Source organism: Marmota monax, unplaced genomic scaffold, assembly GCF_021218885.2.
Source record: "Marmota monax isolate L192 unplaced genomic scaffold, Marmota_monax_Labrador192_F-V1.1 WCK01_AAM20220418_F8-fsc00012, whole genome shotgun sequence".
Taxonomy (NCBI): Eukaryota; Metazoa; Chordata; class Mammalia; order Rodentia; family Sciuridae; genus Marmota; species Marmota monax.
Window position 1 is genome coordinate 23,926,403 of NW_026695227.1, and position 17,938 is coordinate 23,944,340.

Sequence of the window (17,938 nt, forward strand, 5' to 3'; positions counted from 1 at the left end):
TGTAAAATGCCCCAAACATATGAAGACAAAAAGCAGATCTGCAATTGCCTAGGGCTGAGGACTTGAGAAGTGGAATGAGGAGTTAACTGCTAATGAATACAGGGTTTCTTTGGGGGATGAGGATCAACTCCACACAGGAGACAAATTTGCACAGAAACAGTCAAGTTTTAGTAAAATTTCTTGACCATAATTACATAGCAGGAAAAAAAATACAGAATGAAGAAAAAATTTTCTTTTCTTTAATGGAATATAAAAACATATGCACTTGTCAAGTATAGCGGTACAGGCCTGTAATCCCAGCTACTGGGGAAGATGAGGCAGGAGGATCACAAGCTCCAGGACAGCTTCAGCAAGTAGCAAAACCCTGTCTCAAAAAATAAAATAAGGATGCAGTGGTGCACACCTGTAATCCCAGTGACTCAGGAGGCTGAGGCAAAAAGATCACAAGTTCAAAGCCAACCTCAGTAACTGAGCAAGGCCTAAGTAACTTAGTGAGACACTGTCTCAAAACATAAAAAAGAGCTGGGATGTGGCTCAGTGGTTAAATGCCCCTGGGTTCAACTCCCAGTATCAAAAAATTAAAATTAAATTAAATAGGCTGGGGATGTAACTCAGTGATAAAACAAGGTAAATTTTCAACATAAGGGGAAAAAACAAGAAAATATGCAGTAAAATACCCAGGCTGCTCACCATTGAAGAAAAAAAAATCATAAAACACTAAGCTACTGGGGCTGGAGATATAGCTCAGTTGGTAGAGTGCTTGCCTAGCATGCACAGGCCCTCACTTCAATCCCCAGCACCAAAACAAACAAACAAACAAACACTGCTGACAAGAAGTGGAATCATTTGCTTAGTTTCTTAACTCCCAAATATCCATTCTCACACTCATGAAAACAATGGTTTTGAAGATTGAGACACAGTAGAAACTGAAAAAGAATTCACTATGTACCAGTAACTTGTTACAAGCAATAAAGTTAGGAAAAGCAACCAATCTGAACACAGTGGTTGTACTTGCAGGGTGGTGGTGGAGGTAGTAGTAGTAATAGTAGTAGTAGTAACAATAATAATAATAATAATAATAATGTTTTAAAATAGTAGGTTTTGGTTATTAAGGCTTATAACTGCTCAAAATGGAATACTAGATGTTCAACATTCAAAGTGGTAACTCCACTAAATAATATTAATGGGAGCTGATTGGTGGTGCATGCCTATAAACCCAGGAGGCTGAGACAGAAGATTCACAAATTTGAGGCCAGCCTCAGTAACTTGGTGAGAAAGTGTCTCAAAATAAAAAATAAAAAGAGCTAGCAATGTAGCCACTGGCAGAACACCCCTGGGTTCAATATCCAGTAAAACACACACACACACACACACAGATATGAATGGATAAATAAAAGGTGATATAAACCCAGGAATGGTGGTGCACATCTGTAATTCCAAAAAGTCAGAAAGTTAAGGCAGGAGGATCATAAGCTCAAGGCCAGACTCAGCAACTTAGCAAGGCCCTTAACAACTTGGCAAGACCCTGTCTCAGAATAAAGAATAAAAAATAAAAAGGTTTGGGGATGTGGCTCAGTGGTTAAGCACCCCTGTATTCAATCCCCAATACCAAAAATAGATAGATAGATAAAGTAAGTAAGGTATACGTACACAATGAAGTTTTACCCAGCCATAAAAAAAGAATGAAATTATATCACTTGCTGGAATAGCTGGTACTGGAAAACATCATGCTAAGTGAAGTAAGTCAGACTCAGAAAATCAAGTGTTGAATGTTTTCTCTCATCTGAGGAAGCTAGAGGAAAAAAAGGAATCTCATGAAAATAGAAGGGAGACCAGTAGAAGAGAGGAAAGAGATCCAGGGCAGAGGAAGGAGAGAAAGGGCAATGCTAGGGAATGAAAATTAAGCTATGTACATGTAAATGAATCCCACTTTTATGTATAATTATAATGCATCAATTTAAAAAATAGATTAGAGGAAGAGGATCAAAGGGAAGAAAAGGAAAGGAGAGGTATTAAGGAATAAAATCCACCAAATTATGTTATATACACATATAAACATCACAAAGAACCCCATTTTATGTATAATTTAAATGTGCCAATTGAAAAACAGAGGGATACCTGTAGAACAGAGGAAGAGGACCAGGAGGAGTGAGGAAGAGACATACAGAAAATGAGACTAATCAAATTATGTGTGTATATGAATAAGTCACAATGAATCCCACTATGTATAATAATAATGCACCAATAAAAACCATAAAAATGCAAAAGTAAATAATCAGGGTCTTGAATCAGGATGTGGAGCTCAGTGGTAGAGTGATTACCTAGGATGCTCAAGGCTCTGGGTTCAAGGATCAGCCCACAAAATAATAATAAAAGAGTCAAAATATCTTAGGAGTTTGCCTGACCTTAATGAAATCATGGGTAAAAATGTGACAATTCAGCTTTTCTATGTTGTTCCTCTGCCCACAGGACTCTTTTGCATGCAAATGTAGAGAAACATTCTTTACCATTTTATTTTATTTTTTTCCTGGTACTGAGGATTGAACCCTTTAGCACTGAGCTTTATTTCCAGCCCTTTTTGGTTTGTTTTTGTTGTCGTTTTGTTTTGAGATGGAGTCTCCCTAAATTGCTGAGGTTGGTCTCCAACTTGCAGTCACTGTCCCCAGCACCTTCACCAAATTTGTGTGAAGATTTATATACATTTAATTTTAAGTTATACTTAAACTTCATTTAAAACAAGAAGTAAAGTCCCACGTGGTGGCGAATGCCTGTAATCCCAGCTACTTGGGAGGTTAAAGCAGGATGATCACAAATTCGAAGACAACCTTCAAAACTTAGAGGGGCCCAAAGCAACTTAGGGAGAACCCTGTCTCAAAATTTAAAATAAAGGGTCTGGGATTGTAGCTCAGTGGTAGAGCACTTACTTCGCATGTGTGAGGCCCTGGGTTTGATCCTCAGCACTACATAAAATTAATAAATAAAGGTATTGTTTCCATCTACAACTAGAAATATTTTTTAAAAAATTAAAATAAAAAGGGTTGAAGATGTGGCTCAAGGGTACAGTGCCCCTGGGTTCAATCCTTAGTACACACACACACACAAAAAAAAAAAAAAAAAGAAGAGAGAAGTAATGCTACAAGAGGACCTATAAAGTACAGCATTTCACAGGCTGAGGTTGTGGCTCAATTCTCAGCACCACGTAAAAATAAAGGTATTGCATACATCTACAACTAAAAAAAAAAAAAAAAATGTTAAAAAAAAGTACAGCATTTCAGCTGACTCAACTTTCACACATCAAACTTAGCTTTATTAAATATTTATTAAAACTAAGCCTCTTTCTAAAAAAATTTTTTTTTTTTTTGGTACCAGGGATTGAACTCAGGGGCTCCCAACCACTGAGCTACATCCCCCAGCCATACTTCCTATTTTATTTAGAGACAGAGTCTCACTGAGTTGCTCAGGGCCTTTGGTTTGCTGAAGCTGGCTTTGAACTTGTTATCCTCCTGCCTCAGCCTCTGGAGCCACTGGGATTGTAGGCATGAGCCACCACGCCCAGCTTTTCTAAATTTCTAATAAAGTAATTTTGTTAAAATTATCTGGACAAGCAGATTCATAAAAATCCGTCACAAATATTTGAGACAAAGTAATAAAAGTGAATGTTACTCTATCAAACTGAAATGCTAATATTATACTTTGAAGTTTTTTTAATGTTTGATTAATGTTTTGCATCCTGCCTGGCACTGTATGTAGCACATGCCTCTAATTCCAGCAACTCCCAGAGATTTGTGAGGCTGAGACAAGAGAATCAAAAATTTGAGGCCAGGGTCCGGGGTTGTGGCTCCGTAGAAGAGCGCTTGCCTGGCACTGGGTTCGATTCTCAACCACATATAAACAAATAAATAAATAAAGGTCCACCAATAACTAATAAAAATATTTTTTAAAAAATTCGAGGCCGACGTGGGTAATTTAGCAAGACCCTGTTTTTTAAAAATAAAAAAGAGCTGGAGATGTGCGTCAGTGATAGAGCACCCGGGGTTCAATCGCAGTTCAAATAAAAAGAAAAAGAAAAATTGCAGCCTTACAATCCTATCCACTATTTCATAATTTAAAGTCCTCATAATAAGGTAATAGTTCAGAAATAGTTTAGCTTCCCTCTATCATTTTTCATGAGCTGATTCAAATATTCAGCCATTAACCCAATTTTGGTAAACCTGGCTCTGGAAGTAGTTCTGCTTATGAATACCAAGTCCTGAATCCTATGAACTTCTCTGACTCATCAAATCATAGAGTAAAAATGTGATAATCCATTTTTTTCAATGCTACTCCTCTGCCTAAACATCCCCCTTTCATCCCGGAAATGACCAACACCTCTCAGAAGATGTTCCACAAGAGCTTAAAAGTTGACCTACACTCCCTCCTCCTAATCCTACACCTTGCCATATAAAAGCTTTTACCTTCCGGTCACTGCCAGAGAAGTGTGGGTGCCCATCTATCAAGGAGTGCGAAACGCTCAGATTTTAAGTATTAATATGCTGCTAAAAAAATTCTATTTTCAATTTAAATCTCATGTCTCTGGCAGTGATTTGTGCAAATCTGCCAGAGTCGCTGCTTCACAAACATGGATTTTCAAGAGAGGTTTCTTCATTCCATCCCACAAGTATCTTGAGCCTGCTAAGTATCGCTTATTTTTAACTTTCTGTTAAGTTTAAGAATAAACCGAGTGTTTAAAAAAAATTCATAACGTGCACACATGCCATCTCCAGATTTAACTAATCGTCTCTATTAATGAAAACTCCATGCATTAACACACGAAAATTAGACAATCCTTTTGGAGGGGAGGAGGTACTGAGTAGGGCGCCAGTCTGTTTAAATATCTCAACTTCAACTCCATGGAAACAAGAGGGAATTCCCACTAGTAAAACAGCAAATAATAAGTGAAAGCACCATTTATTTTCAACAAATCTTTTTTAAAGTTGCAGATTAAATTCGATTTCTAATTTTTGTCTTATAAAGCACATAAAGACTGGGTCAAAAGGCAAACAGCGTGGGGTTCTCGGAGGTGGGAGCAGCGCCGGGCTCACCCCCGGCTGGAGGGGAAGGAGGGAAAAGAGTGAAGGGGGTGCGAGCCCGCGGCAAAGAAGCGGGAGGCGGAGACCGACCCTCAAGCAGCTCGGGCCAGGCGGCGCCCGGAGCCCCCGAGCCCGCCGCCCAGTCGCGGCCCCAAGACCCGAGGTGGCCCGTACCTGTCCGACCGGCCGGGACGCGCCGCGGGGCCCGCGCTGCCCGCCCCTCTCCCGACACCCCGTCCGCCGTCCGCGAGCCAGGAAGCCGCTGCGGCCTGCGGCTTCCAGCCACCGCCGCCCGCTCCTTCCTCCAGGGACACTGCGAGCTGGCTGAAGGCGTAGAGCAGCGAGCAGAAGCCGCAGGCCAGACACAGCACCACGACGCGCACGTAGCGCCGCATCGCCCCGGTCCCAGTCCCGCGCCGCGGCCGCCTCCGTCGTCGCCGCCACCGCCGCCGCGCCCGCCCGGGCGAACTGGAGCGGAGGGAACAGCAGCGCGCAGCCGCGGGTGCAACAAGTTCCTCCTCCACCACCGCCCCGAGCCCGCCCCCCTTCCTTTCTCCCCCTACCTCCCCGCCCACCACCTAAGAGAGCGCGGCCGCGGCGCCCCAGCCAGCCGACAGCCGCCCGGAAGCCGGGACGCCTCCTCCGCCGCCGCGCGCCCGGCCCTGCCCCGCCCCGCGGCCCCGGAGCGGCCCGACGCGCCAGCGCGATGGGTGCCGGAGACTGGCGCACGGGTGCCCGGGACGCGGGACGCTGCGGCGGGGTGTGGGCTGTCTCTGAGCCCCTGGCAGGGAGTGCGAAAGCTCTGAACAGCGCCGGAGAGAAGTGTAGAGAAAGTAACAGCGCTCTAGAGGCAGTTGACCTAAATTCAAATTCTGGTTCTAACACTTTAATTTGTAACGTTGAGCAACCTAAAATTCTCTGAGCATGTTTCTTCGCCTCTCAAATGGAGATACTGTCACCGTCATAGGGTGATTGTAAAGATGGAATTGTTTAGAACTCGTTAAAAACATTTAGAAGTCTAATATTTAGAGGGCGCTTAACTAAGCCCTTTCATGTGCTGTCCTCCTTAGCAGGTCATCCTTGGCCTCTAGGTTTCTATAGGGTCTGTAGAAGCCATTTCACTCAAGTACCTTTCTGCCTCCTAAAGTTCATAATGCGATATACCTATCTTGCCTCCAAACGGGCTGTAATTTTACCTGACATCCTTTTGGCTTTACTTACAACTCACCATTTGCATATCCAAAACAAAATTAGTGTTCTCCCCAAAAACCTTCTCCTTCCTTTTGCGTTTCTTCTCTCTCTTCTTCAGCTGTTTCCACCCAGTTCATTCTTTGATTTGACCGTTTATAAGCATCTTTACGCGCCCAGCAATGTGTGAGTACCTTGAGGTATAATGAAGCCTAGTGGTTATGTGAGTGGGAAGGTGTATACTTCGGAAATGAATGAAACATTAGACACGTTGGGATACAGACTTATAAGGGTGTGAGCACACATCCAAAGGTGTAATCAGACCTGAAAACGTAGTCAAAAACAGACTTCTTCAAAGCAAAGTTAGCTCTGGAGTTTGGGGGGAGAGGTGAGGCAAGTAATTCTAGACTAAGGGGTCAATGAAACACGCTCTTGTGTTTAGGGAACTGAAACCTATGATACCACCAGCTAAGTGAAAACAAGAGAATAAGATGAGTGATAAGGCAGCAGAAATCGAAGAGGCCCGATATTTGAGTGCCTTGCTTAGTTTACCCAGGAGTTTGAACTTAATCTACCAAACAATGGTGAATCACTGAAGAGTTTTAAAAGTAAAATAGTAACATGATCACGTTTGCATTTTAGGGAGCAGATTCTGGATGCAGTGGAAGCTGGAACAAAGATTTAAGAGATTGGAGAAAGCAGCTCCAGTGCCAAAAAGGGAAGTTTAAAGAGGCGCGAGCGCAAGTACACACACACACACACACACACACTCCAAGGAGAAAAATCATGCTGTTAAATTGTTCAGATTACATCTGAGGCACTGAAAAGTTTGACTATGAAATACAGGGTGGAGAAACTCAATACTACATAGAAGTAGCTATGAATTTCTACACCAAAAAGTTCTCATCCTGTGATTATGGGAAAGTCACTAAACAAATTTAAGATTCAGTTTCTTCCCCAATAAAGATTCAATTTCTTCCTTACCTGGCAAAAAATGAAAATTAACATGCTATCACGATGTATAAAGAGAATAAAACGATACACTTGTTCATTCAATAAACATTTATTGAATATTTTCTTCATGCCAGACAAGGGGCTCAGATGCACAGTATTCAGAAATAAAGGAGTGTACTTCCCTCAGAGGGGAGACAGGTTGGTTAAAACAATAATAATAAATCTTTCCACTATACCTTACAATTCTTAGAGAAATGAAGATAAACTTAATGAAGTACAGAGAATAGTAATAAAAGCATTGATAAGAATGAAAAATTTATGGAGTTGAGGATATACCAAGAAATTAGAGTAAGAGTACTCAAAGAATGTTTAAAAGATGCAAACTGCAATTGTTCTCTATTCCAGTAAAGAAACTACCTTATAATAAAAAATTAAGAATAACTTTTGTACTCCCATGCACCCAGATTAAAATACTGAAATGGCACAAAGGAAGGCCAGGAAGTTTTAATTTCTGCAACAATTTGTGGAAAGAGCATATCCAAAAGAATAATCATTCATTTACTTCACATCAGAGTTCTGGACCGTATCATCCTTTAGGTTCCCTTTAATCCTGTAATTATAAAAGAAATTTTGAGGAAAGGGTACATAGGGCATTCTATCTAGAAATGATCTATCTATCTAGAAATGATCTATTACCCACATATTAGTTCATCTGGTTTTCTTGTAGTGTAAGGAGTGAGGTGCAGGCTGGTGTCCCAAATTCTGATCATTTCCAGAAGTCACAAATTGTATGTCTGTATTCATAAAATTAATTTTAAGTATTGTGTGTATGTATTCCTAAGTCTATTTTTCATCTTTAAAACCAGTCTGTTGCTGGACTCAGTGGTACACACCTGTAATCCCACTTACTCAAGAGGCTAAGGCAGGAGGATTGAAGGTTCAAGATCAGCCTTGGTAACTAAGATCTGTTTCAAAATAAAAAATAAAAAGGGCTAGGGATATAGCTCAGTGGTACAGTGCCCCTGAGTTCAATCCTCAATTACCACCACCACCACCCCCCAAAAAAGAATTAAGATCATCTCTTAATTCTCTAATCACAGGCTGGCTAGATCTAAATTTTTTATCCTTGTTGATCTTCCTTCATCCTACCAAAAAGAGAAGATTTAAGTGAAGGAAATGGAATTTAATAGTAGCAATATTTGTTGTTCAAATTAGGAAACAGATCTCCATGGTCTGGAAAATTCTATAATTCAGGATTAAACCAAATCCCAAAAATCTTAAATTTAAAACATTAACCTTGAATTTTTTATAGCTATTATATATTAGATATATAATGGGCATTCAATTAAGGGTGCGGGTTCTTTTTTTAAAATGTCTTCTCTAAATCACTAGACATTTGGGATCCTGCTCAGCATTTTCTCATTTCTACCTTTGAATTGACTCTTAAAAATATAATAAAATAAAAAAGACATCCTATGGGAAAACCGTTGAATTCTGTACCGAGAGTAAAACTCAAAAGACTTTTTAATATAACTTCTGCTTTTGTAAATGTCTGCATCATCTAATTTAGTCCTATAACATACCCAGGAAGAGATGTTATTTTTTTAGGAAACAATCTCAAATTCAGAGAGGTTCCTTAACCACATGGTTAATAATGAAGATCCATAATTTGAAATTTTTGAAGATCCAAGATGCATGTTGTTTTTCCATTTTACTATGTCATTTCACAATGAAGAAATAATCGCTACATCAAATTATGCCAATTAGAAGTGGAAACAGAAAGAGGATGTTATATGAAAATCTCATTGACTAGTCTTAAAGACTAAAAGGAACTTTACAATCAGAAATATGTGTCACATTAGCTAGGAGAGGTGACTCATGCCTGTAATCCCGGAAACTCTGGAGGCTGAGGCAGAAGGATTAAAAGTTCAAAGTCAGCCTCAGCAATTTAGTGAGACCCTGTCTCAAAATAAAATAAAAAGGACTGGGGATGTTTCTCAGTGGTTAAGCACCCCTGGGTTCAATCCCCATTCCAAAAGAAAAGAAATATACATCATGTTAGTTGCTGAGCACAAAGAATCAGAAACTCAGACTAAAATCAAAATTTATTCTCACCTGTAGTTGGCTTATATTTCTCCATTTTCCATAGTCCAACTCCTATAGACCTTGTTGGACTGGAGGAAAAGTTGGAAAATAATGCTGTTAGTTCAAACAAAAAGTATTTCATTTTAAAAGTTTATTCAGATCAGTAAACCTGGGGAAAGAGTGGTGTCAGGGGTTGGATGAAAGGGTAAAGGAATTCTCTTCATTCTCAAAACACTGAGCTATCGGCTGCAAGATTAGAGAGGTGACAGAAATCAAAGGAAAGGGGACACTTTATGCTCCTGACCTGAGAAAGTAGCTGGCTTTTTCAGCTTGGGAAAGGGGTGGGAGGGAAGCCAGGTGGAAAAGGGAACAATGAATAACCTATGGACCTTTATTTCTTCCTGATTCAATCTTCAGGAATCTTCCATTTCCATTTATACAATAGATCATAATAATCCTCCTCTGCTGGGTTGAGGATTAAACCCAGGGCCTTGCACATGCTATGCAAATGCTCTACCTCTGAACTACATGCCAGCCCTATAATCTATTATTACTTTTCCCAAGATTTTTTTTTTTAATTAAAATACCCAGTCGGGCACTGTGGTACACACCTGTGATCCCAACTACTAGGAATTACAAGCATCAAAAATTCAAGGCCATTTTGGGCAATTTAACAAGCCCCTGTCTCAAAAAATAAAAAGGAATGGGGATGTAGCTCAGTGGATAGAGCACTTGCCTAGTACACCTAAGGCCCAGTTCAGTCCCCATACCACCAAAAATAAAAAATAAACACCAAAGTGCAAATCCTACAAAACCTGTCACCAATCAAGGTTCATAATTACAATGTTAAGGACCAGTTAACCAAGTTTTTCTGACCAGATTCCTCAAAATTGAAGGCTCAAAATAATAAAGAATTGTGATTCATCCTTCCAAAAGTCCAGTGCTTAGCCAAAAACTGAATTCAGAATTCTTGTTATCACCTCATATTCTTTTCTATAAATTACATCACTAGGTGTTCCTGTTATATTTGGCTTATTTATAAATTTCTATATTTTAATAAAGTAAAAAAATGATTTTCTGCCTCTAATTAAAAGTGTTCCCTTAAACTTTCATCTTATTCTGTGCTAAAAACTTAATGACTTTTTTATGTTCTATTAAAGACCAAAATTATCTTTCAAGTCTGAGGTTAAGTCATTCTGTTCTGTTCTTTTGGGAACTCAGCTGACTTCCTTTTTTGGCAGGGATGGGTGTTCCAGGGATTGAACTCAGGGGCACTCAACCACTGAGCCACATTCCGGGCCCTATTTTGTATTTTATTTAGAGATAGGATCTCACTGAGTTGCTGAGGCTGGCTTTGAACAGGATCCTCCCGTCTCAGCCTCCCAAGCGACTGGGATTACAGGCGTGCACCACCACACCGGGCTCTACTTCCTTTTTTAAAGGTACGTTCATCACAATTTTGTTTTGTCCTTTAAGAGTTGTCATCTCCCAAGCTAGTTTCACAGTTTTCCAATTATTCACATTCTTACTTCAAAACTAAACACAGGACAATTTCACTGTTACTATTAATTACTATGAACTAAAAGAGGATAATGAAAACCTACATGAACCTAACGAAAGCCAGCCTCAGTAACTTTGTGAGACCCCAGCAATTTAATCAAGACCCTCTCAAAATAAAATTAAAAAAAATAAATAAGTAAAGAAAGAAAGAAAGGGTTGAGGATGTAGCTCAGTGGCCCCTGGGAGTCAATCCTCAATACCAAAGGAAAAAACAAAAAATAATTAGTATTGTTTCCCATTCCTCAAGAATTCCAGTTGGGGAGGCATCTCTTTTCACTGGATCCTTATCCCTAAGATTCCCTTGGGGCTTATCATCATACCCTGAAACAAAGTAATTTTTAAAAATCACTACTACTCAGCCTTAAACAGGAGAGTTTAAATAGTTTATCAAAACAGAAGGAAAAAAAAGAATCTGGGAAAAAATAGAAGATCAAAAATAAGAAGTTACAGAGAGGCAGGCCCTGGGTCCTACATAAATTATTCAAATTAAGTCCAATTTTAATCTGAAATTTTTCACAACTACAGAAAAAACTGAAGACAATCAACTGGTGATCTGCATTGTCTAGAAGGAAAGAGCAAATTGGTTTCTTAGGTGAGGTAAGGTTTTTCCTGAAATGAGTCTGAATAAAATTCCTCATTTGGGGGGCTGGGGATATAGCTCAGTTGGTAGAGTGCTGGCCCCACATGCACAAGGCCCTCGGTTTGATCTCCAGCACCACACACAAAAAAATTAAAAAAAAAAAAATAGAATTCCTCATTTGGACAAAGCAATGTTTCTTGAACATCTTCACAAAAAGGAATTTAACTGTCTCAATAAAAAAGAGGAAAATGATGAGTTATCTCAAATTACATAGCTTAAAATCTTAAGCTTTTGAAAATTCCAGCTGGAGTAATAAAATAGTGACTCACTAAAACTAATGGCTATATCCAGTAACTATCAGCTGTAAACATCAAAGAAGTCCTAATATTTTCAATGTGGACTTGCAGTGGATACTTAGGCTTGGGTGAATTTTCTGGAAACAAAGAGGTGGCAAGCTCCTCTATTTCTGTATCTTATACATATTTTTATTGTTGCAGTAGTATCACTGTAATTAGATTTCTAAGATGAGTTCCACATCTGTCCTTTTGGTAACTAACCCCTAAGGACAATGCCTAGCACCGAAAATATACTCCTTAAATGTTCACTGAGTTAAATAATACTTATGTAAAGAAACCCTAAATCAGGAAAATACTTAAAGTATTACAACAGTAAATGACACTACTCCCACTAAAGTATTACAACAGTAAATGACACTACTCCCACTAAAGGGAAACAAAAAAAGATTCAGTGAAACATCCCAGAGTGATGGCTCCAGAGTTCTGATTTTTCCACTGAAGTATGTGGTCCTTTCATAGTATTTTATATTATCCAGAACTGGTCCCAGAAATATCTGGACTGACTAAACACAAAGCCTAACTAATACATTAAAAACATACTTAACTGATCTGGGCTATTGGGGATGTCCATTTAGGAAGCTATGTAAGTCAGTGAAAACTTTTTTCTACGACAGCTTCTTGAAGAGAACTGGTTTTGATGAAAATCATTCTGAAGTATCACACACATTGCTGTAAACATTCTACAAAATACAACCGAAACATTGACATGAAGATGACTCTTCATGTCCTCAAATATTGATATGCTGTAAGTTATTTGTTCTCTCTCCCTTCTCAGTGATTCTCCTGTTACCTAAAGAGCATCCTTCTGCTCACTGCCACTGTTTCTGCTTTATTTTCCTCTTTCTCTCCTTCCGTTTCTTCCACTCCTATCCTTTCGTGCCCTTGATATCAGTGAGGGTTATTCTTCATCACCTGTTCAGTAGTCAGAGAAGACATGATTTTCCTTCTGCTTTCAAAAATGATAAGTCACATCCTGTGTTCTATAACCTTCATTGTCTTTTGATTCTGCTCAAATATTTTTGTCACTGATGACTTTTCTGCACTTCTATTTTTCTGCATGAGTTGTTCCAGCCAACTGAAGGTAACTGGGAGTGAAGTGGAAGTGGTGAGTGCTAAGAAATCAAGCCCTTATTTTACTGTTATCTTCTCTTTACACATTCTTCTCTTTTCAATTAATTTTCAAAGTACAGTATAGAAATGTCTATGAATGGCTTACTATATGGCCTAATTCCAACATGAGGTCCTTCAGAGACTCCAGAAAATAGATAATTGCAGATGAACAAAGTAAATTAAGGGCCCCAATGGAAACTTAAAACTTCTAGACCATTTACCATTAATGCATACACCAAAACCACATTCTTTTAGGCAACAAAGATATGTATCTAAAAGAAAGTTAACATATATGCTATTGACTTATACTGAGGGTTGCCACCCCTCTTTTAAAGTTTTAACCTTGTATATTATTATCACTATAATTTTAGGAAAACATTTAATAAAAAATTAAACTTTTAAGTTATTAAGTCCACTATTTCTGTTACATAATACAAAAGGTTTTAAGATTATATATTCTTGTGTGCCTCAAAGTATACCTTCACTCTTTCTTACATGAAAGCAAGGTAAAAACACCAAAAATTTTTTGTTACTGCCTTTTGTTATTTGTTTTGTTGTGCTGGGATTAAACCTAGAGTCTTGCAAATCATAGATAAGTGCTCTGCTACTGAGCTACATTCCCACCCAGCTCCAAATTCTTTTTGTATAGAATTTGGTTAAAAAACAAAAAAAACCCCACATTGTTAATTCATTAAACAGAGCTAAAAATAGATCCTAAAGCCCAGGCTCTGAAATCTTTTTGCATATTTTAACATTAGGTACAAGTGTTTAAGGAATCTGCATGTTTTCCTGGTGTGGAAATATAGCTGAGGTAGAGTGAAATGAAGGCAGGTATAGATGATTGTGATTAATGAAAGGAAAACAAAAGTTCAAACTAGGTATCTTAATTCATTTCTCCATAGTGTATACCATCAGGTTCTTTAATTATGGAAAGATGGTCTCTTTCTGGGAACAAACATCTGAGGTTACATTGAAAATTTAGTGTCACCTATAGAACACTATTCCCTTAGGTCATCCAAGAGGGCACAGGAAGAATTTTTGTTACAAAAAACATTTTTGTGTTTTTGTAATGGGATTTTACCTACAATGATAGTAAAGGCTCACACTTACTAAGCAACCAAAACGTGTCAGGTAATTGTTAAGAATCATACATGGATTGACATTTGACCTCTTAACAAACCTGAGTTAAATATGATCATATATCCTCCTCTTTTATAGATGGGAGATGAGCTTCAGTAATTTACTCAATAAAACTAACTTATGTTCTTCAACAGGGATTCAGATACCAAACATCAATTAGCACTCAAGCTCCATGCCACAGTGTCTTCACATTTATGTCCTACTCAGGTAAAATCCCATCTTCTGTCAAATTTTTCTTTCTTGCAGTTTACTTAAAATATATCCTGAAAGTATTTAATAAGATGCAGTGCTTTAAAAGCATAATTTTGACTTAAAAACTAGAATATTTGCCCTATGTTTTTAATTTTTACTATCCCCAAAATGAATACATAAAACATCTGAACTATAAAAAACAGGATAAGACAAAAAATCTTGTTTTAAAAGAACATAATCACTTAGTTGGTATTCCATTCAAAGTATCTTATAATAAAAGCACAAATTGTTTCATTTGACAACACTGAAGAATGAGGTATATGAATGTTTTAATCACAGACTTTTACTGTATGCAATTAGCTGTATTTCACAACTAGCATCTTACAAAGGACAGTACCATTGTGCCTGGATAAAGTACTGCAATTAAACAGAAAATTACATTACCACAAGAAACCACCAAATATCACAACTGTCAGGGTCTACATTTTTTTTCTTCATATGTTATCATGTTTTTAATGTGATATTTTGTACCGAAGTTATGTTTTTAAGTTGATTTACACATCAAAAGTCTCCTGTAAGTGGATGTATACTAAGCAAATGGTTAGAGAAAGCAGGAGACCCTAGGAGAATTTAAGTATATGTGGTTTCTAAGTTGGATTTCAAAATACAACATAAAACACTTTATTAGTTGTAAACAAAATGCAAAATCTGTAGTCATAAAAATATTTTATTGGTAATTGTACATAATAATGAGTGGGGCTGTAAATACTTTTTAAATTTCAGGATATTGATAAATGCATAAATTGGCAGTTGTATCTGAAAATAGGGTAATATGATTTTCATAAGAACTGTCATATTTAATAAGAAGCCAATTAAACTGATATAAGATTAGTTATTTCCCAGTTCTGTGCAACAGTTCCAATTTCTGTGTTAATTAGATTCATATATCTATAACCCTGAATAAGTTTGGGACAAGAAAACAGTGATAAAACTATCATTAAGTTAAAGCTTTTCCAAAATTGCAACTTTTAAAATATGGAAAGTTTCTTTTCTGTTTTTGCCCAATGAATTTTAATGTTTTATATAGTTATTTGAATTTTAATGTTTTATATTATACAGAAAATACCAGTGTTCAATGACAATATCACCAAACCTGAATTATAAAGCTAAATAATCAATGTTTTATTCTTTACTAGTCTGCTAGTAAACATTACAATAAATGAATGTTTTGAAAAATAAGCAAACAAACAAAAATGGATAAAACCAGAAGCATAATTCAGAAACAATAATTTAGTAAAAGGTGTCAAAAACATTGGCAAAGGTTCATAACAAATTCTTTATTTAATAACAACTTTCCTATTTAACCACACCAAGTACCAGCAGGTGTATTTAAGAGGATAACCATTAAGAAAATCCTGTTGCAGCAATAGTTGATTAAGTTGATCTTTGACTTGTATACATATAACTATTTGTTTCACAATTCTCAAATATTACATATTTAGGCAGCTTGCACTATGTTATAAAAAATTTAAACTTGTTACATGCCAATAGTAGAGAATTCAAGAATCATGTGTTAGAATTCACTAAACTAAAAGTGAAAATAGACTTACCAATAACACTGCATAATGATAATTCAACCACATTTTCATGGCACATAACCGCAGAGACCAAAATGTTAGGTCAGGAAATGTTTGGTAGGCATAGATTACGGTAAAATCTAACAAATTCTGACAAAATTTTAATTTTATGTAAAACTCAAATTATGGATTGTGCACAAATGTGTTTGTCATGAAAATGTGGTATTTCTTGGCATAATCTGTGTATTTGCATGGTAGGACAGAAGTGACTAAGATAAGAAATTGGAGAAAATAAATTTTAATGAGATTCTCCATTCAATGATGAGGCTTCTCCTCTGGGTGAAGATGACCTGGACATTCCCCTCTCTGTGTTATCAGAGCTAGAGCCACTCTGACTATGTTGATCTGCAGAAGCAGCACTAGATGCAGGCGGTGACTTTGTTTTCTCCTTAAAGTCTGTAATAATGACTGTTAGATCTCCAACGGTAACTTCCAAATGCTGAGCACTACTCCGATCCACATTTTTCAATCTTGGCCTAAACATAAAAAATGATGAATTTTTTAAACTAGCTTGTCCCTCTACCAAATTTCTGAACACACACACTAAATAGTAAACTAGGCAAAAGTAACCAAATGAATACATCTATGTTTAAAGCGATTTATGTGAAACCAGCCACAAAAATATCACTAAATGCTTCAAATAATTAACATTAATTGAACCAATCATTCGTGAATCTTCAACATGACAAAAAACTAACAGCCTGGATTTAGTGGTCTCTTAATTATGCTTTAAATTTATACTATATTAAGATAGATGTTTTAAAATCAAGGAAAATAGCTGTATCACAGAGGAAATTGATGAAAGATGAGGCTGAGCTATATGCGAGGCTGTTATTCCACTGGTACCAGACCCATAACCATTTTGATTGGTCAAAGCCCATGCAAAGGAATTACCATTCTCCTGCTTTTCAAATAGTTCTTTTTATGAAGAAAAAAAAAGAACAGACAGAAATATCTATTAAAAGTCTTGTAAAATGAAAACCATCCTCATCCTTAAGCTTATATTTGTGACCTCTGGGTTTGATTTCACTTTTTGTATATATCAATGTTAAAAAAGAATATAAATATAGATAATTTTATTACTTCAACAATGCCATAAAACACTCTTCAAATTTACCTGGTTTTCTTATGACTGTTCTTTTTGCTAGTTGTTTCCTTTTCACTTTTTTCTTTTTCTACTTTATCTTTTTTCTCTTTCTTTGACTGTGTAGGGGGCACAAACTGCTGAGTAACCTGCTGTGCAACCAACTGGGAGACAGGTCGAGGTTTCCTGTGTGCATGTTAAAAAGAAAGGTTTTGGCATTATAACTTAAGAATATATATATAGTTTTATGAAAGAGTATCCCATGTTATGAGAATTTCTAGTATAAAATCCTCATATGTAAAATAAAATTACTGTGCTGTTCAACAAAAATAGAAACAAACTATAATAATGGTTAAAATTCATAGTGTAAGATATATGGTCAAAATATTAAAATATAACTGTACACAAAGCAACATGAGACATCATTTAAATGTACATCATTAAATGTTCATAGGGAGGCATACATATAAATAAACATGAATTTTTAAAAAGTTAAACTTTAAGGTTTTCACTGAAATAATATTTTATTTTATTGGTACTAGGGATTGTACAAAGGAACCACTCTACCACTATATCACACCCTCAACCCCTGAAATAATATTTTAACTTATCCCTCCTCCTCAGAGAACGAAATATCTAACTATCCAAGACAATGACTATTTGTTCTTTCCTTTTAAAACCTTTAATTTGTTCACTTAATATTTTGAGTTCAAAATTTCTCATTTCTTATTACTCAAATCCTTAAAACTCCTATGACCTTGGTCACAATCTCATTATGCATTTTTTGACCTTAAAGATCTGCTCAGTCTTTTGAGATTTAACTACTTACTCATTTAAAAAGAATATTGAGAAACTACTGCAGGACTTACACAGAAGTATTTTAAATGTCTCATGGATTCACCCTTTGGTGCAAGATAAGCTATCACCATATTGGCCCAGGATCACAGGTATAGAACTTAGGCCCCTGAAGCCCTTAAGAGAGA

The 17,938-nt window shown here is 37.1% G+C and overlaps 2 protein-coding genes across 9 annotated transcripts in view; both read right to left on the reverse strand.

Moving 5' to 3' along the window:
- The window catches only part of Gxylt1 (glucoside xylosyltransferase 1), a 43,973-nt gene extending 38,467 nt beyond the window's left edge, over positions 1–5,506 (reverse strand). Inside the window, exon 1 of one of the 2 annotated variants that reach the window (XM_046435997.2) lies at positions 5,244–5,506. In XM_046435997.2, the coding sequence (XP_046291953.1) occupies positions 5,244–5,464 (221 nt within the window). In that variant the 5' untranslated portion in view covers positions 5,465–5,506. The remainder of the gene's footprint in view (positions 1–5,243) is intronic. The other variant, XM_046435998.2, reaches the window with a different exon arrangement.
- A 9,040-nt stretch (positions 5,507–14,546) lies between these two features.
- Yaf2 (YY1 associated factor 2) overlaps positions 14,547–17,938 on the reverse strand; it is a 71,565-nt gene continuing 68,173 nt past the window's right edge. For 3 of the 7 annotated variants that reach the window (XR_006850030.2, XR_006850029.2, XR_009225952.1), the window contains one exon: positions 17,003–17,141. Coding sequence is in view for 2 of the 7 variants with exons in the window: in XM_046436136.2 (XP_046292092.1) it covers positions 16,110–16,347; positions 16,989–17,141 (391 nt within the window). In the remaining 5 variants the exon portion in view is untranslated. The other 4 variants (XM_046436136.2, XM_046436138.2, XR_006850031.2 and 1 more) reach the window with 3 other exon arrangements.